This window comes from Myotis myotis, unplaced genomic scaffold (genome assembly GCF_014108235.1).
Source record: "Myotis myotis isolate mMyoMyo1 unplaced genomic scaffold, mMyoMyo1.p scaffold_m19_p_2, whole genome shotgun sequence".
Lineage (NCBI taxonomy): Eukaryota > Metazoa > Chordata > Mammalia > Chiroptera > Vespertilionidae > Myotis > Myotis myotis.
The window spans coordinates 23,981,580-24,005,064 of NW_023416324.1; the positions used below are offsets into that span (position 1 = coordinate 23,981,580).

The window sequence follows — 23,485 nt, forward strand, 5'->3', positions numbered from 1 at the left end:
TTGAACGAACCTTTCACAGGGGTCACCTAAGACCATCGGAAAACACGTAATTACATATTGTTTTTGTTATTAATCACTATGCTTTCATTATGTTCAATTTGTAACAATGAAAATACATCCTGCATATCAGATATTTGCATTATGATTCATAACAGTAGCAAAATTACAGTTACGAAGTATCAACGAAAATAATTTTATGGTTGGGGGTCACCACAACATGAGGAACTGTATTAAAGGGTCGCGGCATTAGGAAGGTTGAGAACCACTGCCCTACATGATACCTAGGTACCCAGTGATGCTCGGAGAGGCATGTGCACAGGCCAGGAGGAGCTGGAAGCCATCCTCTTGGAGTAGCATACGTTCCAGGCTGGAAGTATTCAGAATCGTATGGGATAGAGCGAGGTGTCTGGAGTTGCTGTCACACGGAGGGCTGTCTCAGGCTCCAGGATTCTAAAGGAAGAGATTGGCCGTCCCTTGTGACTAACCCAAGACACACCTGGCGTTCTGATGGCTTTGGTGTTCAGTGAGACCTCAGGCTTCTGGCCCATTGCTTGGTTCCTTAGGACCCACCCCTCCAGGCCCGAGGGTGGTTTGGGCTCTTGGCCTGCTGCTCTGGCTGTGTGTGCCAAGGGGAATGTGGGCAGCCTGCAGAGGTGGGGAGCATTTCTGTGAGTCAGAACTTGTGTGGTTCAGGTCTCTTGTGCAACCCTAGTCTCCAACGCAGCAACTACCTGGACCACATGGAACCTCCCTTCTCCCCCAGGCTCCCAGCAGACACTTGGTCCGTTGCCACAGCTGAGGGCCCTTCTGACCAAAGCAGGAGAGTGTCAAGCCCTGGCTTTATTGAGTAAAATCTTTCTGCTGGAGAACGGATTCCTGGTGACAGGGTGGAAAGGGTCCAGTAGGTGGAGCTGCTGCCCCTTCTCAGGTTCGTTCTCAGGGTGCTGGCGCCCAGCCAACTCAGCACACTGCTTCAGGGGGCAGTACCCTGGACTCCATAGGTGCTCGGTGTGAATATGTTTATTGGATTTAATGCCACGAGGAGAGCTCTTATTAAAAAAGGTTTTCTCCCTCCCATCTCCCCCAGCGGGGGGTTAGTGTGGCTCCAAGATGGGGGCTGGGCAGGGGAAAGCTTTCCCCTTCCTTTTCTAACGAGGTCCACGGAGGAAATGTCTTGGACTCCCAGGTTGTCCAGAGGGTGGTTCCCCCAAGACCTGGTAGGGTCTCCGCACGCAGCGTTGCGTGTTTGTTTAGAGCTGGCGGCGGGGCAGAGAGCAATGAGCCGCACGCCCTCCAGCAGGGAAGGCAGCCAGCAGACACAGACGCGCTGCCGACCTGTGGGGGCTGGCCAGGCCAGGGCCTGTTGGGACTTGAAAGAGTGAGGCAAGTGGGTGTATGGTGCTGGCCTCCCTTCCTCAAGCTTTCTCAGGGCGTCAGTTCACAGAGCCTTGTGCCAGGCTGTCGGGGGAGGGCGGGCCAAAGCGTGGGTGGGAGTCCTGGCCCAAAGCCCCAGGTGAGTGGAGGGATTGGGGGCAGACTCGAGATCCCGTCTTGGGTCTTGGGGCTGAGCCGGCAGGTTTCTTGGGCTTGTGCAGCTGCCTCCTGGGGTCAGAGGGTGCACTCCCTCACCAGCCAGGTCACGGGGCCTCCCGGCTGGCAGGGCTCCCACCCAGCAACTTGGGTCTGTCTCAGCAGAAAGTGCCGGCATGGATCAGAGAGAAGTTGTGAAACTCCAGGCAGGCAGAGCTTCCGTCTCAAGCCCACCTCTTAGGAGGCCGAGGGGGCAGCCCCGTCATGGACCTAAATGCTCTGGTCAAAGGAAGGGTGTCGCCCGGCTTCACACTCCCTGTAAGCCATCTGCTCCTTATTCCTGGGTCCATCTCATTCCCTGCATGTCCCTAACCCTGGTTTGTGCCTAGTTCTCCCTGTCCATTCTCTCCTGCTGCACTGGAGGGCTTGAGGAAGGGCAGTGGCCATCTCCCCTCTTGTGGGAGGGAAGCAGACTGCGTGGAGCGAGGGCAGTAGAACGGCCCTGGGCCCCTGCTTTGGGGGTGGCATTAGGGCTGGTCCAGCACAGAGCCAAGGGCCTAGCTGTTTCTAGACAAGAGGAGCAGATCTGGGGACTGTGTTTGGGGTGAAAAAGAGGGTGGGGGGAAGCCTTTCCCTTTCCTCCTGTCGTCTGTCACCTGCCGGCCATGCTCGGATCATAAGTGTTAATGAAATTGTGGTGCCCCGAGGCACCTGAGCAGCACCCCCTGCTCTGAATCAGCCTGACTCATTTACGGCTTTCTCCTAGTTACCCCAAAGGCTCTGAGGTGGCAAATGTGGGGGGTTGGTTTCAGGTTTCATGTTTTCACATTACTGGGTGGAAAAAAAACACCTTTCCAAACCAAAAAAACAGCTTCTACAGCAGAAACAGTCTGTCCCGAGAGCACTGAAAATTTCCCCATCCTATCTCCCCAGCGCTCTGCGGCAGGCCCGGCAGACCCGGCAGACCCGGCAGACCCGTGCTGGAGGGTTAAGAGGAGGGGGTTGGAGCCAGGCTGAGTAGCATGTCGGGGACAGCCCCTTTGGAGGTGGCAGCACTTGCCTTCCTGCTTAAAGGCAGGGCAGCACCTTTGCAGGCCCCCTCGCTCTGCAGCCTGTGGTCTCCAGCGGCCAGCAGTGGATTGCCTGGGCCTAGGACAGTCTGTTCAGGATGGGCAGGGGCCAGGGAAGGAGCCAATTTGATCCCAGGAGGTCGGGGGGCTAGAGCCCCTTAGGGCTCTTTAGGTGGAGTGGTAGGGAGGTGGGAAGATGCAGGGTCCATCTGGCACATGGAGATGGGGGTGCCACCCCCTCCTGTTACTGGCTGGTAGCATTAAAAACCACCTCCACTCCCCACAGGGCAGATGGCCTCCATGGCAGATGGGGACTAGGCCGCCAGTGGCTGAATGAGCTTTCTGGTCTCTGCCTGGCCTCCCTGGTTAATAAGACAGTTCAGAGGGGCAGCGACAGGGCCGTGTCTGTGTGTGTGTGTGTTCTGGCCTTATTGGGCCATTCTGGGGGGAAAGTAAGAAAGGAACCCCAGAGGGAGTCAGTGGATCTTGGGGGCACACCTACGTCTGCTGTGTGGGGGTGGCAGGTGCTCATGGCCCTGACACTGCCCACCTGCCCTGGCTCCTGAAGCTGCCCCAGTCTGTTCTCCAGGGAAGGGGGTAGTCCCCGGGTGGGTGGGAGCTCTGCCCAAGCTGGAGCCAGGTGAGCTGATGCAGACCCCCTGCCAGGTCCCGGAGCTCAGGCCTGGGCAGCAGCTCCTCCCAGAGGAGGCTCCGTTTATTATGCGCTCGGGCTCCCTGGCTGCGCAGGCAGCAGCGGCCTTCATTAGCGGAGGAGCTGGGGTCTGTTTTGGCTGCCTCATCAGCATCAGTGAACTGCGTCCCTGCGAGATTTGATACAATTTAATTAACCTAATTAAAAGCTCTGATTGCAGAGATGATTGGGGTAGCGCCAGCAGCGACTGCATATTTATAATGAGCTGCAAGGTGTGGGACCGCAGCCAAACGCCACGCATCCTAATGAGCGGGAGCCGGGAGCCAGGGAGCGGGAGAGGGAACGTTTATTTTTGGCAACAATGCCCAGTTCCTCCCTGCCAGGGAGTCAGAGACCCAGGGAGCAGACACGGACCTGCCCCCGAGCTCTTCTGAGCAAGGTGGAAGCAGGAGCGGGTGTGCGCTCCCCAGATTCTTGTGCCTTTGGACGTCCACGCGAAGGAACGCACAGCGCCCGGGTCCTCTGCCTGTAGAGTGGGGCCGGGGCCCCAGCAATGCACTTTTCCTGCCTCTCTCCCTCTCTGGGGGTCAGGCGCTGCCTTCTGAACCACAGCCCTGGTGTGAGGAAACCGCCCCGCAGAACCACCTTGAGTTTAGGACTTCAGGTCCCTGGGCTGTGCCCTTGCCAGGCAAGATAAGAGACTGACAGGATAAAGCTGACAGGCCAGGGGGAGGTCAGAAAACGGGTCAGGATGTCCAAGAGACTCTTGTGAGGCTCCTGGGCCTGGAGCCGACCAGAGAAATAGGAGAGATGAACCTCCTGTTCATCCTGGAGCCCGTCTCTCACTCTGACGACCCTGCCCCCGGGGGGAGGGCGGCAGGGGGGCACCTCCCATGGACTCTCCTCTCCCACTCCCTCTGTCTGGAGAGTCTTGGTTTGTCTGACTAAGCATTTCCGCTGTAAATCACATCTAATAATAACGAGAGTGAGAGCTGTGGCAGAGATGCTGTGGGTGAAGGGGGCACTGGTGAGAAGGGCAGGCTGCCCAGGTGCCGAGGGGTGTGAGGCGGGGAGGGAGCTCTGAGTTGGCAGGAATGAGGGCTGGGCTCTGGAAGGCACCCTCAGAGGCCTTGGGGGAAGAAGGTGGGAGCAGACCCCTGTTCCTGCTCAGAGCTTGTGTAGGCCGTGAGCTCAGTCTTGCTGGCCCAGCCCCCCAGTGCTCTGAGTGCTGCCAGGACAAGATGAGATTTGTCCCCAGCCCACCTTGCAGAGCTGCAGCTGTTTAGCTCCCTTATCAATCTTCTCTGTGGGTTTAATCATCTCTCTGTCATCCTGCTGGGGCAGCCCTCCCCTTGCTGGAGCCCGGCTTTCCTCCAATCCTCCTCCCTCAGACACAACCACCCTTCCCCACCTGACTTCCCTTGTGGGAGACAGAGGGTGGGCCGGGCTGGCTTTGCCCCAGGTTTAGTCTCAGTGGCGCAGGTGGGGGTGTTTTTGCCAGGAATAAATATGGATGAGGGATGGGTAGAAGTGGCACTGGCAGAGTCTGTCCTAGCTGGGCCCCCAAGATCTTGGCCTCTACTCCAGGTCGGGTAGGACAGGGCCTAGAGATTGGCAGTGGGAGATTCAGGAGATTCTGCTGTAGGTGCAGCATCCATTCCTTCCTTTCTCTACCAGCTCCTTGGGAACTGTGTCCACCCATGGCCATCCATCCATCCAGCTCTGGCCTCCTTCCCTGGGTGGGTCCTATGGGGCCAGGGGCCCGTGGGCAGAAGCCATGAGCCCATAGCTTTGCATGCATCTTGGGAAAGAGGGTGCCCAAGAGTCAATGGAGCCTGTGTTGTGGTCCAGGCTGGGAGCCAGGGTGCAAGGGGCTCTGGGGCCCATCCCAGTGCTGACGTGCAAGATGACCTTCAGGGCTACTCTTCGTCCCTCTCTGCTTTGCTCAATTTCCTCTCCAGAGCATTTGGGGAATGGGCGGGTGGCGGTGGCGGTGGCATGTTCTGGTGTATGTGCCCCTCAGAGGGAACATGAGAAAGTGGGTCCTTCCTCCCCCTGCTCCCACCCCGGGCACCCTCAGTGCCAGTGGGAGCTGCTCTCTCCCATTTCTCAGAAGGGTCCCCTTAGGCCCAGGGACCACAGGGGCACTGACTAGTCTTGGGCTGGAGGGCACTTGTTCTCCTCCCAAGACAAGGCTGGGCTCTGGAGGACAATGGCGTGTTGATGAGGCTTTGGTCCTGGTCTCACATGACCTGACGGGGGTGGATGGACCGCACGTGGCTGAGCCGCCTGGGCTGACCTTTGGTCGCTGGCTAGAGAAGAGAGGAAGCCATGAAGCTCTCCTGCCCACTCAATGCCCTGGGCACCCTGCCACCCCCACCCCAGGAACTGCCCTCTGGGCACACACACTCTGCCTTCACCTACCTTCTCTTAGTCCTCCTCTCCCCTCTGCTGTGAGTGGATGTGTGTGCATGTACGTCTGTGTGTTAGAAAGGAGGCACCCAGAGGGTGAAGGATAGCGAGAGCAGAAACTCCCTTTGTCGGTTCTTTCCAATCAAGGATGAACCTGGTTTCTCCCATTGTGGGGACACCACCAGGGCAGGGCCACAGCATATACGTGTGTGCTCATGGGCAGGAGTGCATACATGTAGAGAGCTATGTCTCCTACCCTGCCTTGACCTCTCTGATGGGAGGAGGTAACTTTGATTGTCAGCATCTTCCAGCTTTGACTGGAGCGACCCCCTTACCCCGGCAAACGACCAGAGCGTCACTTTCAAAAGGAAAAAGAAAGACTCTTTTGGGTTTTGTAATTATTGTGATCAGTTGGATTAACTAAAAATTACCATTCAGTGAGGAAGCAAGTTGTGTGTGTGTGTGTGTGTGTGTGTGCGCGTGCGCACACACACACACACACACACGATGAGAGTTACACACAGACATGGGTACACAGAAGGCAAGTTAAGACAGAGGAAGACAGGCATATACTCACAGGCACACCGATGATTCTTAAAAGGGGTAATTGGTCTTTCCTCCTATTCCTCACCAAGTTGCTAAGGTGATAGAGCAAAGGGGGGTATCTCAAGAGAATCTTTCCTTGAAGTGCCCTGGGGGTTGAGGCCCAGCGCCTCTGAAATGGGACAAGCTGGTACAAATGACTTGATACAGCACTTTGAAAGGGAGCCCATGGCCTGACTTTGTTGCATAATATTACACACATTACATGAAGACTTTTTTTCCCTAACATATATTTTATTGATTTTTTTACAGAGAGGACGGGAGAGGGAGAGAGAGTTAAAAACATCGATGAGAGAGAAACATCGATCAGCTGCCTTCTGCACCCCCCGCACTGGGGATGTGCCTGCAACCAAGGTACATTCCCTTGACCAGAATCGAACCTGGATTCTGTCTGCAGGCTGATGCTCTATCCACTGAGCCAAAGTGGTTAGGCTACTTGAAGACTTTTTTTTTTTTTTAAATATATTTTATTGATTTTTTACAGAGAGGAAGGGAGAGGGATAGAGAGTTAGAAACATCTATGAAAGAGAAACATCCATCAGCTGCCTCCTGCACACTCCCTACTGGGGATGTGCCTGCAACCCAGCTACATGCCTTTGACCGGAATCGAACCTGGGACCCTTCAGTCTGCAGGCCGACGCTCTATCCACTGAGCCAAACTGGTTAGGCTACTTGAAGACTTTTACTGAGTTCTTTCTTGGGAGCCCCATACAATTTCTTTTTCTTTTTTTCTTTTTCTTTTTTTTTTTTTGCTGGGGCTAGTCACCTATACACCCTCTTGGTGATCCTGGGGGTATGTGGAGGGAAGTTAAATTCCCAGACCTGGGCTTGGAGGGGGGTTCTGGCGTGGGGAGGCCTGTGGGTGAGAAGGGAACAGACTGCTGTGTGCCCTCAGGTTTCGTCTCTAGGCGTCTCTCAAATTAACAGCTTTGAGTGGTTTGATGGAGGAGTATTTCTAGACAACCCCCCTTCCTCCCCAGATATAGTCCTATTAATCCCATTGGATGCTGGGAGGGAGTAGGGGATGGTCCTTGGCATTGAGGCAGAAAGGACAGAGCCTGGAGGGGCTGAGATGGAGAGGGGCTGAGCGTGGCAGGGAGCACGGGGGGCTGGAGCTGAGTGTGAAGTTGCAGCAGAGTTGAGCATGGATGGACTAAAGTGGGGTTGTCTGAGCTTGGCTGGCAGGGTATCTCTCTCAGTCTTGACAGGATCCTGAGAAGCCTATTTTTGGAGTCCAATAAAGAGAGTGTTTGGTGTCTGCTCTCCCTGGAAGCAGCGGGACAGGTCCCCTCCCCCTGCTCCCCTCAGCTGAGCAGAGTCATACATCACCAAGGGGCTGGGACTCCCTAGATGTATTGCCCTAATACGTCGCTATAGCAACCCCATTCTAATCCTGCATTATTCTAATGTGGTCCCCCTCCCCACTGTGATGTATAGCTTGGATCTCAGAGCTTCAAGGCCCCTTCTCTGAGGCTGCTCTAGGTACCCTGGGGAGGGTGGGTTGGAGGCCGGCTGGGCTTCCGTGGGTCCCGTCTTGCTTCTCCTCACCCTGTGCATGGGATCCTTTGTGAGGCTGTGTGTGGAGGTGGGGCCTGGCCCATTGGCCCACCAGCTAGCCTGTCCAGAGAAGGGAAGCAGCAGGCCATGTGTCCCGGCCCTGGCACACGAGCGCCTGACGCACCGACCCACGCCAGCCTGCCCGGCCTGAGGACCTGAGGCCTTGGGGTTGGGGGCCAGGGCAGGACAATGGCTGCATTCCGGCTGTCAGCCACAGGCCCCCATTGTTCCTGTACACACTGCCTGCTTGAGTGCCGTGATTCTGGCCCTCATCCCGCAGGGGGCGTAGGATGCTCCCTGGACCACTCCCCCGGGGGGACCATAGAGGGGTGATTCATGAGGTGGCCAGGGCAAAGCAAGCCCCAGCTGTGCCCAGATTCTGGGGGGGTGGGAGGGGGAGGTGACTGAGGGTTGTTTGTGTCAGGGAGGGAGGGTTGAATAGCCAGAGGACTCAGGGCCCTGGACACCAACCACGTCATCTCCTACCCCTCCTTGTGTGTGGGCCGGTCAGAGAGGCTCCATTGTCAGAGGGGAAGGCCCACCCAGGCTGGAAAGGATTTGAGAATCAAGAGGGACCATCTCAGAGCTGGGAGGACCCAGAGACCACCCCTCACACTGCACTGGCTGGGAAATTGAGGTCCAGAGAATGGCAGGGATGTGCTCACGGTTACACAGCTGGGTAGTGACAGGCCTGGGACCAGAACATTCCTCATCTCTCCCTAGTGCTGAGAGGCTGTGCCATTTCTGGTAGAAAAACTGAGTCTCAGTGGTGATTTTCAGTCTTGGCAGAAGTTATGCTCAGAAGCGCTTTCCTCTCCCCCTATCCCTTTGAAATCCCTCTAGTTCAGGTCAGCACCTGGCATCTCTGGAGTGAGAAATTAGAGTGAAGGGAAGCCCAGAGCCAGGCAGAGGCCATACTGACTACCTCTTGCGGAAGGCCCTGAAGAAACGCACAGGGCATGGAGGTTGCCATGCCACACAAGAGCCATAGATGCAACAATAGCCTTCATTGTTTTCTCCCAAACAATGATGCCACTTGGGCCCTCACATGCCTACTCTAAATGACTGAGAGGTAGGGAGGGGAAGAAGTTAATCTGAGAGAGTTTTAAGGATGGAGGACTAATATATCTATATTTTTTTATGTCTGTGTTCCTGCTGCTCAACATAGGGACTGATTGTTAAACGGGATGGTTAGATGAGGGGCTAGATGGGAGGTGGTTGGGTAGATGGGTGGATGATTAAAGGGGTAGTTGAGGGTTGCATGAATGAATGGACGAGTGGATGGGTGGGCAGATGGATGAATGAATGGTTGTATAGATGGGTGGGCTGATGAATGGATAAATGGATGGATGTAGGATGGATAGATGGATGTTTAAATGAGGGAATGGCCATTTCACATATTGAGGTCCCGGGATGACGATGACCCAACTTGGGTTGTACTAAGGATGAACAGTGGAGTGAGGCCTGGACCTGGGTAGCTGACCCCCACCTTTGAGGCGGGGCTGCCCTGTGGCGTGGTTTGGTGGTCAGCCCCAGGTCAGGGATGCAGTAGAACCAGGAGTTGGTACCTGAAGGAATCTATAGTCAAACTTAGTCTCATATTAGGTGGCTCCACGGGGCCTAGGGCCTTGATCTTGAGTTGAATCTTCTGTGCTGGGATCAAAGGAGGGGTGGAAGCCCACTGCTGGAAGGTCCTGAGCAGGGCCCAAAGGAGGAATGAGTGGGGTCTGAGGGCGCTGGGCCGACTGGCTTTGCCTCCTTGGAATCAGGTCCTGAGCCCAGAGCCCCAGAGGCAAACCTTTACTCATTCTTCGTGACCCAGCTCAATGGTACCTCCGTCTGTGAGGCCTTCCCTGACCCTCTGGGTGCTGTTTCACAGAGCCTTGGGAGAAGTACATTATTGGGGAACTGGGGTTACCACAAAGAGGCAGGCATGGGGAAGAGGTTGAGAGACTGCACCTGTCACTAATTTTCTGGGTCATTTTGGGAGAGTCCCTCAACATCCTTGGGCCTCTATTTTCTCATCTGTGAACTGGGGATGGGTAGCTTGAACTCTTCTTTGAGGAGGAGGAGAGAGAATCCTGGGGTGGGGCGGGGTGTGTGTGTGGGAAAGCACCCAGTATTCTTTTTCTGCACTGCTTCAGCCCAGCAATGATATATAGTGTATGTATAAAATTAATTTTATAGCTAACATTTAAAGTGCACTTACAATCTTCCAGACTTTCTTCTGAGTGTTTATATCATCTCTCATCTCATCTCCACAGCAGTCCTATTAGCCAGGTACGATCATTCTTTTGTTTTGACAGATGCGGAAACTGAGGCATGGCAAGTGTTAAGGAGCAGGTGGTGCAGCCAGGATGAAAACCTGGGCAGATGCCAAGAAAGGCATTCTTAGCGACTCTCTGGGTCACTCCGTATGCAGCACTCTGAATGGATGCAGCAGGGGGGCTCCTGACCTTCTTGGTGACCCCAGGCAAGTCATCCAGCTTCCTTGAACCTCATGGGATTTACCTGATGGCAGCCTGGTGGAGAGGGGAGCAGATCCTAGCCAATTAGCTCCAGCACCCTTGGTCCGCAGCTTCTCTCCCCGGCCCAGTCCTGAGCTCTGAAACCTCTGCTTTGTGCACGTACCCCAAGCACCGGACAGTGCTGCTCACCTCAGCAGGGAGCGTAAAAAGAACACTGTCCGGGTGTCAGGGCAAACGGGTTTTATCCCCGGTTCTGTCATTATCCAGTTTTGCTGCTCTGCACAGGTCACTGAAACTCTCTGGGTACCAGTTTCCTTATTTGCAGAATAGGAATGACGAATGTGAGATCACGAAAATAAAGTATAAAATAAGCCTTGGTCGGTGTGGCTCAGTAAGTTGAGCGTCATGCTGTGAACCTCAAGGTTACTGGTTCAATCCCCAGTCAGGGCACATATCTGGCTGTGGCTCCAGTGGGGGACATGCAGGAAGCAGCCCATGGATGCTTTGCTCTTGCATCAATCTTTCTCTCTCTCTAAAAAAAAATCAATAAAAATATTAAAAAAAATCTAGCTGTTTTGTTGGGTTTCACTACTTTTCTGTGCACTCTCAATATTAATAAAAATAGTGCACCCTTTCTCCTGAAAAAATAAAATAAGTGCTGGATAGGCATTATGTCCAAATGACTTGTTAGAGTCGGGTCTGTGGTAAAAGTTCATTACATTTTGGTTTTCTTCCCTGCTCGCTTATTTTGTACAATGCCGTGCCCAGACCCCACAATCAAACAGCTTTCATTCATTCATCACCTACTTATGCTAAGCCCTCTATGTACATCCTCCCACTTAACTCTCAAAATAGCTCTATGATGTAGGAACTGCCATGGTCACAGTATTAGGAAACTGAGGCACAGAAAGGGTGAGTATCCGGCCTGAAGTTTGTACAGCTGATAGGAGGGGGAGCCAGGATTTGTACCCAGGGCTGTCTGATCTCACAGCCCCTGCATTTCACTCTTCTCTCTGCCTCCCCCTGAGACATAAAGAGCTTCCCCGGCGAAATTGATGACAGTGGGAGAAGGCAGTTGACCCAAGTGGCTGGACGGGGCCTTGTTGGAAGGTCAGGTCTGTCTATGAGCTGCTGGGGTCAACTCCAGCAGCTTTTGCATAGAGGGAGCACTCCCTCCCCCCTCCCCAGGCAGCCAGCCCCAGGGAAAGGCCCAGGATGGTGACAGTTTCCCACCCTAAGCAAGGGGAACAGGAGCAGCGCAGGGTCCAGGTCTGCTCCTGTTCAGAGCTGAATACTCTGGAGCCTTTGAAGAAGGATTTCTGCACAGCCATCAGGAGTGAATCATTGACTTAGGGAGGCGATGAATCAACGGGGAGTTCATAAAACGGCAAATGAATCGGGTGTGAGAATGACGGAGCCACTGCTATTCCCCAGAACCCTCTGGGGACAGAGAGCCGAGAGAAAAGAAATAAAAATAACACGGGGCCCCACGCCTGCTACAAACCTGAGGCAGCCCCTCCTTGCATGTGGAAAGACAGAGGGACCGAGGGATGAGACCCGCTGGTGGGTGAAGTGGGGTAGAGGAAGGCTCCCTGGGTCCAGGCTGCAGGTGCAATTAGCAAACGCCTGCCCCCTTCTTTTCAGAAGCCCTCACAAGAAAGAACACTGATTTTGACGAACACCCAAAATAATGTGAGATCAGGCACCATGCATTATGCATGAGGTCTGATTTAACATGAACATTATTTCTTGTGTATGAGACCATATGCCTCCGTGCTGTTTCTGCAGCCTAATAATACCAAGACCCACCCTGGCCAGGCTCAGCCAGAGACACGTCCACTGGGCGTACGTGCGTGGGGGTCCTTGAGGCACAGCCCTCCTGGTACTCGGCTCATGTGAGGGGAGCCCTGTCAGATGCCCTGAAGGTGGGTCGTGCCTCTGAAAAAACACCAGGGAGCTTGGGATGGGTGTCACCGTGTGAAAGTGCCAGTGTGTGTGTGTGTGTGTGTGTGTGTGTGTGTGTGTGTGTGTGATGTGTGTTGTGACATCAGGAGCCCGTGACTAGGTGATGCTGGGTTCATCGCGTGGTGATGTGGGGACATGTGAGTAGCTGAGGTTTTACTGCACAAGAGGAATGATGGTAGGAACGGAGAGATCTAATTGCTGTGTGTGTTTGTATATATACACGCATATGTACGTGTGGGGGTGTGTGTTTAAAAAATAAGATCACATATACATACAAACACACAGCCTAACTTTAATTATCTGAAGGGAGCAGGAGAGAGCTGGGAGGAGCTGAGAACAATGATGGGCATGGATGTGTTTGGAAAGCAGTTTGTGGGGTAAGTGCGTGGATATCCTGAGAGTATGGGGACCTCGTCAAATGCTGCAAAGCATGACTGTGTGTGTGTTTAATGAACTGTTACAGGCGCTAGGCATCTGGCAACTCTGGAGAGCTATGCGCCGAAGACTACAGAACTGGTGCTGGACAGCCAAACAGTGGTATGGGTGTGACCATGAGTGTGTTAGTGTGTGAGTGAGCGAGCGAGCTGGGAGCGTGTGCGTTGGGGTTTGAGCTGGCCGACAGAAGTGATGGGGATGGGTGTGAGGGGAGACGGACAGAGGAGGTAGCTGTGATGGCAAATTTCCGAGCGTGGCCGTGGGATGGGGGGGGGGGGTGGTAGATGGAGAAGGAAGGTCTCCGGCCAGCCTGAGTGTGTACGTGAAGCAGGGCTGCATCCTTGGAGGTGATAGTTGCCTCTGCTCTATCTGGCACTCCCATAGCGGAGGCAACTTGAAGCTGACTTTTTGGGGGGACACTCAGCTGTGAGATGGCCCTGGTGACTGTTGCCATGTCCCAGTTCAGGGACCAATAGAGGGCAGTCCTCCCACACGGAGGCCTCCCAAGGCAGCAAGAAGAGCCCTGATCGGCTGGCCAAACACTGATTCCAGGGTTTTCAAATATGTCAGGCAAGGATAAGATTGACGGCCACTCTGGCTTCAGTCACTAAGCCGGGGGTCTGGGTGAATCCTCTTGTTAAGTTTAGGAGGAGCAATTGGGCCCAGATAGCAAAACCCCTCTCTCTCCTTCCCCTGCTCAGGTGTGTCTCCTTTCTGGAGCTCAAGCTCTGCTTGGGAGAGCCAGGGCCTGGGTGCATCACTGGGGGCTTGACACTCCCACATGCAGGCCCAGAGCCTCTCCAGAGGAGACTCGGTTCCAAACAGCTCTAAGTGCGTAGCTGTGGTTGGGGTCAGCTAGTCCAGTGGACATGCACTCGAGACCTGGGGTCAAGGGATGATTATACCAGACCTAAGCCAGGCAGCATATAAGCCAGTGCAAGTGCCAGTGCCAGTGTGTGCGTGTGTGTGTGTGTGCACCTTTGTGGTGCAGGAGGTGGGTGTCCCCGAGGTACAGTGTAGGGCTCCTTCTGGGTTTGCCTGGATGACCACAGGTGACCACGAAGGTTACCTTCCTTCTTCCTGTTGTTGATCAACCCCCAACCTGCAAATGTTCTTCCAGCTCAAAGCATTAGCAGTGTAGCATAGACTTTCTTTTCCCCCTCCTACCTCTGGGAGTGGCTATGAATTTGCAGCCACAGTGGCACACACACACAAATTCATACACCAGCACACAGAAGTTCACATGAGGAGAGTGAAGCTCTAACAGAACATGTGGCCACATGATCATAGGACGTAATGTTGTTCAAATGAGGAAGGAAGATGGGATCAGAAAATTCCGAAGCAGCTCGGGAAAGCGTGGGCTTCCTCGAAGGTTGCTGCTAGGGACTTCTCCCCCTCTAGAACGAAAGGAAGGCTGAGGCTCTCAGGAATGAGCAGGTAGATCCACACATGCATGGGATGGAGTAGCGGCTCGGTCAAGCTCACAGGGGACTGTGTCTTTCCTAAACTCTATTCAGGGAGTAAGACTCCAGGGTAAAAATATTTCTCTCCCTATGGCTTTTCCTTAATGGTCAAATGTGCTATGGTTCCTACCCTCATCCCAGGCCGGAGACAGGGAAGGAGCCATGGGGGGCCTTCAGTGACCAGGGGTTGGTTCCTGGGTAGCTGCCCTAGGCTGGTGTCTCATTAAGCAAAAACCTCACAAAGTGGAAGATTTTCTTCCGTCCCCTTTTCTACTTTTTTTTTTCATCTTTTTGTTCTACTCGTCAGCTGCTGCTGGTTCTTGGGAGGCCACATTGTTTTGCTGTTTTTGAGTTGACTTGCTTAAATAATAAATCCACCCTCTTGTACAGGATTAAGCAGATAATTGGGGAATCAATCAATCAATTGGTGTCAGCTGCAGGCAGAGGCCAGTGAAAGACCCCTGTCTTCCCAGTCACTCTTTCCAACCTCCAAACCTGCTGAGGCTCAGGGCGGCGTGCTGAGCGAGCTCCATGGGCTTCCATTTCAGGGCCCTGAGGGTGGGACAAATCCAGGAATGGAGATGTAAGGAGGGAGTGTGACTGCTTCGAAGTTCCGTACTTCGTGGAGCAGGAAATGAGAGGCCAAGCTAGGGTGGCCTGATGCTCTGGGCCATGCTGTCACCTCACTGGCCCAGAAATTCCTGGCTACCTCTTTAAGAAGCATGGGGAGGCTCACTGGCTTGCCAGTATGGGGACCGGCTGGGACACGGGTGCCAATTACAGGGCTAATTGCTCACTAGGCTGGAGTGAAAGTGGGAGAAAAATAAGGAGCAGAGGGAGAGGTTTGGCATTTGAGAACTTTATACTTGCAGAGACAATGCTCCTAAAATTGAGAAGCAGAGCCCAGAAAGTCACCAGAATTCTCTGTATGGCACAATCACCCTGAGACCCCGGCCTGGCAGGGACCCCCAACTCTGGGGCCAGGGAGCACCTCTCTGGACACCCTAGATGCAGCCGGCTCTCACAGGCTTGGGAGTTGGCAGCTCGTCCCTGGTGGGAGAGGGGCCACACATACACCCTCACGGGGGACACAACTTTCTCCCCAGTCAAGCAATTGTGGCTTCAAGCTTTGTCTCCATGCATAGTAAAAGAAACCTCGTGTAGTTTCTCTTGAGAAGGGAAAAGACAGGGCTGTTTTATTCGTATTTTTAAAAGGAGTTGTTTTAAAAGAAGGGCTTGGCTGGGACACAGGTAGTTTTGAGCTTCGGGCCTGGAACACTGATCTGCCTCCACCACCCTGACTCTGGGGAGGGGGCGTGCTGCTGCTGAAGGATTGAGAAGGGGATGTTTGAGGATGTCTGTGCCCTCCACCCAGGTCCTGACTGCACACTGTGGAGTCCTCCCATAGGCATATGCATCCCTGCCTGGATGGGGGTAGGGGGTCGGGAGCGGTCCTTGGGTATCCGTCCCTAGAGTGGAGATGGCAGAGCTTTTGGTGGTACAGTTGTTTACGCCCCCACTCTTCTGCAGGAAAAGTTGAGGCAGGTGGTTTGTTTGCTGAGAAGCCTTTGTCGAAGCAAACAGGTAGGGTTCCCTCCCTAGGCCCACTCAGCTCACGAAGGACCCCTGCAGGAACTGCCAGTGGGTCCAAGTAGGTTTAGGTACCATTATGCTTGAGGTTGGAGAGCCAGCTGGGACGGGCTGGTGGGACCTGAGCCAGCTTCCAGCTGCCCCAGGACCCGGAATGGTGAAATTGGCCCCGGCCCCACACTTGGAGTGCAAAATGAAACCAAGATCAGGGTTGGGGTCGGGGATACAAAGACGCCAGGCTAAGGGTCCAGGTCCAGGTGGGTTTCTTCCTTGGATAAGAAGAGCAGTGGAGTTGTGCCCGAGGAACGCTGACCCCCATTCAGTGTGGTGCCCGCGGTTCACTGTCCTGGCCCAGGTCCGGTCTCAGGATAGTCTGTTTATGGGAGGGGACTCGAGGCAGCTTCATCTTCCTAAACTCACTCACCTGAGGCAGGGGCCCAACTGTGGCCCAGGTAGCAGGCTGGCCTGGAAGAAGGGTGGTTGTGGTTACCTTTCTCTACAATAGCAAGGCCAAGACTTTAGGGGAGGTGAGCCAGGGGAGCCCCACACTTTACCCACAAACCCACCCAGCCCTGGTAGTAAAGAGGACAGGACACAGCCCTGGGGTACATGTTTATGTGAGTAATAAAATATTTACTATAACATAAATATAAAGGGAACTTCCCAGTCTACTTATTATTATTTTTTTTGCAATAAAGATACAAAGAGAATGCACCGAAACATTGTTCCAAAAAATAAAAAAAATAAAAATTTAAATTCAAACTGTAACAAACGAAACAAGAAATGGAGGAGGGGGAAGCTCCAGACACATCCAGAAAATAAATAGAGACGGGTCAGAAATCTGGAAATCATATTAAAATATCTTTTTCGGATTAGTCGGTGTACAAAATCCTGTAGGATGGGGACGGAGGGCAACCCGGAAAACCAAAAATAAAAATCAAGCACAAAATGTTTCTTCTCCCCGCCAGTGTGTACATATCTCACATATTTACATGGTTCCCACCTCACCCCAAACTAGGGGAATTTCTCTCCCAGCCTCCAATCTCCCAGGGGGCTGCGAAGGGAGCAGACGGAAGCTGCAGGGACTCAGGCGGAAGGCTCTCAGGGAACGGCTTATTTCTACAGCTGGTTAAAAAATACCTCCAACTTTTCCAAGTTTCATTTGTTTGTGGCCAGGAGGGCAGGGCCCCGCGGGGAGCGGGGGCCCTGCCGTGCGGTGGTCGGTCTGCAGCGGGGCAGGAGCCCCTCGCCATCGGGGGGTGTGGGTGGGAGCGCAGACCCCTACAGCGTGGCCGGAACCGAGTTGGAGCTCGGATAAAACGAAACGAAAATGAGCACTCGAAATTTTTTTTTTGTTAGTTTTTGTGTTATTTTTTTGTTTTGTTTTGCTCTTTTGGGGTAGGGCTGGGACGGTATGAGGGAAAAATAAATTAGGCTAGATTAAAGCTTTGGCTATTTCCTGCTTTTATACACAGACGCGGCTCTCGCGGCCTCCCCTCCGGGGCCCCGATAAATACAGTATACAGCGATTTAAATTAAGGGCGCGGGCGGAGTTAGAAGGACCCTAGGAGCCGAGAGGCTCCATGAATAAATAAAAACCGTAAAAAACCGAGCCCGGAGGAAGGATCAGGGGAATGGGGCGCATCCTCTTGGGAGAGAAGAGGCATCGAGCGAATAAAGTGACAGTCCCCCACTCCCGATCCGCAGGCTCGGGTATCCGCGCCGGGGAGAGGGGATGGGGAACGCTTCTCTCTTCGCCCTCTCTCCCGGGGAATTCCTAACCCCGTACCGCGTTACCTGTCGCTGTGGGGAGGCCGCTGCCGGGATCCGGCCCCGAACAGCCCGGGGGGCAGGGATGGGGGTCGTCGAGGGAATGGGGACAGGGAGCAGGCGGCGGGCAGGATGCCCCGGGTGAGTTGGCGCGGTCCGGATCTTCCCTTTTCTCTCCGGGGTTCGGGCGACGTAGCCTATCCGTCCTCTTCGCCGCTCGCCGGAGAAGGTCGTCGGGTGTTTGGTTTTGTTCTAAAGTTTCTGGGCTTTTTGTAAAATCCAAAGCAACCGAACAAAAAGAGTGCAGGCCGCGCGGCGCCTCGCCGCGCGCCAGCCGGGCCCCGGCCCGCGCGGGTCACTGCACCGAGCCGGGCAGTGTGTGATGGTGGTGGTGGTGCAGCGCGGCCGGCGGGGCCGGCGGGGGCGCGGAGGGAGGCGACGCCCCGCTCCCGCCCGGTCCCAGCTCGCCGGGTGCGTAAACGTCGTCCATGGGCGGGTGGCCGGCTCCGGCCGCGGGGGTCATGCGCTTCTCCTTCTGCCGCCGGTTGCAGAACCAGACGCGCACCACCTCCTTTTCCAGCTGCAGGCTGTCGGCCAGGCCCGTGATCTCATGCGCCGAGGGCTTGGGACACTTGAGAAAGTGGCTCTCGAGCGCGCCTTTGACCCCCACCTCGATGGACGTGCGCTTCTTGCGCTTGCGGCCCTGCGCCGCGATCTTGTCCAGGTTGGTGGGGCTGCCGCTGGACGAGTCGGTCTCCTCCAGCCACTTGTTGAGCAGCGGCTTGAGCTTGCACATGTTCTTGAAGCTCAGCTGCAGGGCCTCGAAGCGGCAGATGGTGGTCTGTGAGAACACGTTACCGTACAGCGTGCCCAGCGCCAGCCCCACGTCGGCCTGCGTGAAGCCCAGCTTGATGCGCCGCTGCTTGAACTGCTTGGCGAACTGCTCCAGGTCGTCGGAGCTGGGCGCGTCCTCGTCCGAGTGCTCGCCCACCGACGAGCCGCCGCCTCCCGCGCCCGGGTGCAGGTGCGCCGCCGCCGCCGCGTGCAGGCCTCCGGCGTGTGCATGTCCGTGTGCGTGTCCGTGGGCACCCAGGTGCGGTGGAGGCGACGGCTCCAGCTGCGCCTCGTGGCCGTCCTCATGCAGCGCGTGGTGCAGGCCCGGTCCCGCGCCACCGCCGCCCGCCGCCAGCATCCCGGCCAGGCCGCTGCCGCCGCCCCCCGGGTAGGCCGCTTGAGCGTACAGCCCGAGCGGCTGAGGCTGGTGGCCCCCGCCGGCCCCTGGCGACGGCGACATAGCCGGGCCCAAGTGGTGCGCCGTGCCGCCCTGAGCCCATGCCGCGCCCGCGTGGGCCGCCCCCTGGTGCACCAGGCGTGCGTGGAAACCGCCGCCGCCACCGTCGTCGGCTCGACCAGTGCCGCCGCCGCCTGCCTTGCCGTGTTCCAGGTGCGGACCGCCAGCCCAGTCGCCGCCGCCGCCTCCTCCCGTCGGTAGCCACTGGGGGTGCGCTAGGCCCACGGGGTGGCCCGCGCCCGCGCCCAGCCACTCGTGGTGCATCAGCTTCTGCACTTCGCGGTACGCGACCCCCGCGTGCAGCCGCTCGGCGGCCGCCGCCGCTGCCGCCGCGGCGTCCGGGTGCATAAGCGGTCCGGTGCCCCCAGCTCCGCCGCCGGGGCCCCGCGGCAGGTACTGCGCGGTGGTGGCCATGCCGCCCCGCGCCCTGCGCCGCGCCGCCGCCGCCGCTTCGCTCCGTCTGCGGGCCCTGCTGCCGCGCTCCGCCGGCTTAAAGCCTCGACCCGCTCAGCGCTCCGGAGCCCCACCCCACCCGCCGCCCATTGGCTGCCCGCGGAGCTGCCTCCCGCCCCCCGGTCCCGGCCCCCGCCCCCCGCGCCCGCCCGCCGCTCGGCCCGGCCGCCCAGAGCTCGCCATTGGGCCTCACTCCCGGGGTCCCGCGCGCCGACCGTGCTGATTGGCCGCTGGGGCTTCATTCACAGCCCCCCACCGTCCGCGTACACACTCACGCCCCGGGGGCGCGGCTGCCACGTGGGGGAGTGGCGCGGGGGTGGCCGTGGGACCGCGCCCCCTCTGGTCCCGGCTGCGTGGGCCCCTCTTTTCCTCTGCGCTGGAGGCTCGGAGCCCGGCGGGTCGCACTCTCCACGCGAGCTGAATTCCCGCCCGTCTCCCGCCCGGGAGGCCAGAGGCGGCGGCGAGGACTGCGGGCTACGGGAGGCGCTCGGGCTCCGAGAAGCGGCTCACCCTCGCGCTCTTCCCTCCGTGGAGCGGTTGTCAGCCGGCTAGGGTTCCCGCGGTCTCGGCGGCTGCGCGCGGGAGGCGGCGTGGGTACCGGATTCGGTTCCGGCACGGCTGTTCATCGTGCCCGCCCTGCCCCCGCGGTTTACAGCGGGCATAGAGCTGTCCCCTGCGCGTCTCCCCGGCGCGTCTCCTGTCCCCTCTTCTCCTTTTAGACTCAGCGCCGCCACTGGGCCGGCCCGAGAGCGCGTCCAGCGCGGGCAGATTCGGACCCGCCCCAGCTTCACGCCTCACGCGGGCTCCCCTTCTCCCGGCACCGCACCGGCACCGCGGCCCAGGTGAGTACCGTGCGGGTGGCTCGCGGTGGAACAGCCGGTGGCCGCGATGTAATCAGGCCGCGCGGGGTTTCCGGGTTTCGGAGCGAGAGGTATTAGACTGTGGCTTTGGGGAAAACGCCGCAGTCAGGGGTGGTGGATACGCAGGGCTCACCGACATCTGCCCCATACCGCCTTCTCGCTCCTTTTCCTCCCTGCCCGACTGGCTCATTGGCCAGGGTCATATCGGGGTCACGTCCTGGGAAACTAGCTGTGGGTGAGGAGTGGCATGGACTTGGGAAAAGGCGCCGGGCGCTTCAGAAATCCAGCATTCAGTCGGGAGCTGTCCAGCCTGCGATGAAGCCCTGGGCTGGCTCTAGCCCGACTTGCTTGAGGCTACCAAGAAGGGAATTGAGATAGAGAAGGCCTTATTGGAAGGGTGAGACATGCAATGCAGGTACCTCCTCATCCCTCCCCCTTGAGGACTCTCTGAAGGATCCTAAGTGGACTCGGACCTCAGCATCAGCTGGTCGGTGACTCTAAACCCCACATTGAGTTATGGGCCGAGTGGAGTGAGCTGGGGCCTCTGGCCCACACTGAGGTCTGGCTGGCATAGTCTTCATTTTTTCTCTCCCTGGTCTTGCCTCCAGTGGGTTCATAGATTCCAGGGCTCTGGGGGTCCCAGATCACAGGACGCCGCTGGAGAACCAGTTAGGCCCCCACAGGGCAAGTCAGGACTGTGGGATAAAGCCCCAGAGTGTGAAGAAGGGTGACGGGGATCTAGTGGCAGCTGCCACATCCACAGTGACAAGGGTCATCCTGGGCACAGGCTGTGCTCTGAACACCATAGGTCCTGCCTCTGGTTGGTCCCCCAGGGATGGAGTGGGACAGGGCAAGGTCCTTGTCTGGCCAGTGGCCCCTGTCCTGAGCAGGCTCCTAGGTACCGCCCTCACTTCACGAGCCGTGTCTGAATCCAGCTAGGGATGCTGACTTTTCTTGGACTCTGGCTCAGGAAGTGGTCACCTCCAATCACCTTTCCTTTATACGATCATGAAGCAGCAGACCTCCTGGTCCACTCACCTTCCTGGCCCCTCGCCAGGGGGTGGACCACAGCTGGGACCCCTGTAGCGAAGGCTCGTCTCATGCCAGCCTAATCAGACCTGCACGACATTGATGCTTGGGCTGCCACCATCTTCCTGGGCAAGAATAACTTTGGTCCAGTCTCTCTAGCTTTTGGCTTTCCTATCTGTAAATTGGCAACAGTGGGACCACAGGCAGCCCACCTGTCTTGCTAAGGTAAGTCAGAGGGTGGCCCGAGACAATGGGGGTGGCAGGGTCTCAGAAAGGGCTTTTACTCTGCTTGTTTCTATTGTTAGTGCCCAGTGAATGGGCAAGTTCCTCCCCTGCTCTAACTAAATCTCAGTTTCCTCATTTGTAGAGTGGGTTTATGGAGGTTTGGACTAGTTGACCTCTCAGGCCCTTTCAGCTCTGATGGTCTCAGTTTTATATATATATATATTTGGTTTCAGAGAGGAAGGGAGAGGGGGAGAGAGGTAGAAACATCAATGATGAGAGAGAATTATCGATTGGCTGCCTCCTGCACACCCCCTACTGGGGATCAAGCATGTAACCGGGTATGTACCCTTGACCAGAATCGAACCCGGAACCCTTCAGTCCACAGGACAGCACTCTATCCACTGAGCCGAACGAGCTAGGGCTGGTCTCAGTTTTTGTTGGAGGAGGGGAAATGTCTGGACAGTGGACAGGTGTTGTGATGTCAAGTTTTTGGAATTGTCACTGAGACTTGAGCGATGGCTCAGTACTTTACCAAGTGCTTTTCATTCATCATGGTACCTACACCTCTCAGCCCTGAGAGAGTGCACTGAGGCTGTCATCGCCAGTGCGTAGCAGAAAGAACCGAGGCTTGTCCGAGAGCACAGAACCCGTGATGGTCCCTCTCCTCATTACTCTCCCCAGTGGGATGGGGGAGGGTGCCAGTGGAGGTGGTGGCTTTGGCAAGAGAGAGCCCACTGCCCTATCTTGGGTAGCTCTCCGGTAGAAAGAAAGGCCAGCTGGTGCTTCTAAGCTGAGTTTCCATGTCTGTGCTGAATTGAGGGGCATCTGTAACAAAGTCAGGCTCCTAGTTTACTAGCTTGTCAGTCAGCAAATCTCAGTTCCAATCCCTTTACTCCCATCAGCAGCCCTGTGACGTTGTGCTAAGTGGTTTGCTTGTAGGAGCTTCAGTTTCTTCATCTTAAAACAGGAACAGTCATCCCTGCTTCTCAGGATTGTTCTGAAGCTCCAAAGATGAAGCAAGCATGTCATTTAGATGCCCTCTTAATGCTCGATGCTGCCCTTGGGTGAGCAGCAGTGCCAACTAGGAAAGGATGCTATCCCTTTCTCTGCTTTGGAAGTTTTAGACCCTCGACAATGATAAGGGTTTGGTCTTGAGACAGAATTTTCTTTTATTTGAGAGTTTATTCTCTAGAAATTCTGGCGAACACATCCTCTTGGTCTTGCTCCCAGAGATCCTATGTGGGATGCTGGTGACTGTGGCATGGTCATTGGCAGAGACACGTGCTGCAGGACAGCCGCTCTCTCCTGGAGCCTACGCTCACGGACCCTGGGGAGAACTTGGAACACAAGAGTTGGACACCCAGCAGATCGCACAGACACAGAATGGCTTAGACATGTGAACAGATATATGTACACACACATACGCACACCCAGATACACACATGCATTTTAGCCCAGGGACAAGCATAGATTTATAATAGGGACACATGGACTTGCACCACTAGGTCGGATAGTCATAGATATTCATATTCACACAAACCAACACACAATGAACATACAGGCATGTGTGTCCACGGGAACCTACGCAGAATCTACGCAGAGGCTGAAATGGGCTCAAGTAGGCATTCCTTCCGCGACACAGAAATACTTGAGACTTACAGGCCTTTGGGGTCACAAGCATGGAGGCTCTCAACCGGCATGCGAATTCACACAAATAGGCACAGCCTCGTGTTCATACATGTGAGCACAGAGCCAGCCTCGTCCATTCACCTCGCCCCACTGCACAGATACAAAGGGGCCCACCCCGCCCATGACATAGACACACACATGTACCTACACCCTGTAGGAACGAACACATCTGCCCAGGGATCAGAAGAGGAGGAAGGGGCATGCCTAGCCCAGAGTTTGGTCCATGTGGCTTGGCAGCAGTGCTAGTCTCAAGGAAGCAGGAAAGCCCTTTCTCTTCATATTCCGTCACTCCCCTTGTCTGTGGAGGACGGCGCCCAGCCAGGCCGCCGCCCGGCTCAGAGGCTCCCAGGCCCCTGCCCAGCCCACCCCCAGGCCAGAAGCTGCAGGGCTTTCCCAGAGTGGCTTGGCCTCTGCCAGGCTCTG

The 23,485-nt window shown here is 56.0% G+C and overlaps 1 protein-coding gene and 1 long non-coding RNA gene across 4 annotated transcripts in view; one reads left to right on the plus strand and one right to left on the minus strand.

Annotated features, from left to right (window-relative positions):
- Positions 1–15,064: 15,064 nt before the first annotated feature.
- On the minus strand, positions 15,065–19,283 carry POU3F1 (POU class 3 homeobox 1). 2 transcript variants are annotated; one of them, XR_004974316.1, is made up of 2 exons: positions 17,543–19,283; positions 15,065–16,210 (listed from the first exon to the last, which is right to left on the minus strand). XR_004974316.1 is itself a non-coding variant. In XM_036351835.1 (1 exon), the coding sequence occupies exon 1, from the start codon at positions 19,218–19,220 to the stop codon at positions 17,871–17,873; it is 1,350 nt and encodes a 449-aa protein (XP_036207728.1). In that variant the 5' UTR covers positions 19,221–19,283; the 3' UTR covers positions 16,343–17,870. The 2 variants fall into 2 exon arrangements, 1 of the variants encoding a protein (XP_036207728.1); XM_036351835.1 differs by lacking the exon at positions 15,065–16,210 and having other exon boundaries at positions 16,343–19,283.
- Positions 19,284–19,436: 153 nt separating this feature from the next.
- Positions 19,437–23,485, plus strand: part of LOC118677241 — a 51,298-nt gene continuing 47,249 nt past the window's right edge. For both annotated transcript variants that reach the window (XR_004974353.1, XR_004974355.1), the window contains exon 1: positions 19,437–20,101. This is a non-coding gene — a long non-coding RNA (uncharacterized LOC118677241). The remainder of the gene's footprint in view (positions 20,102–23,485) is intronic.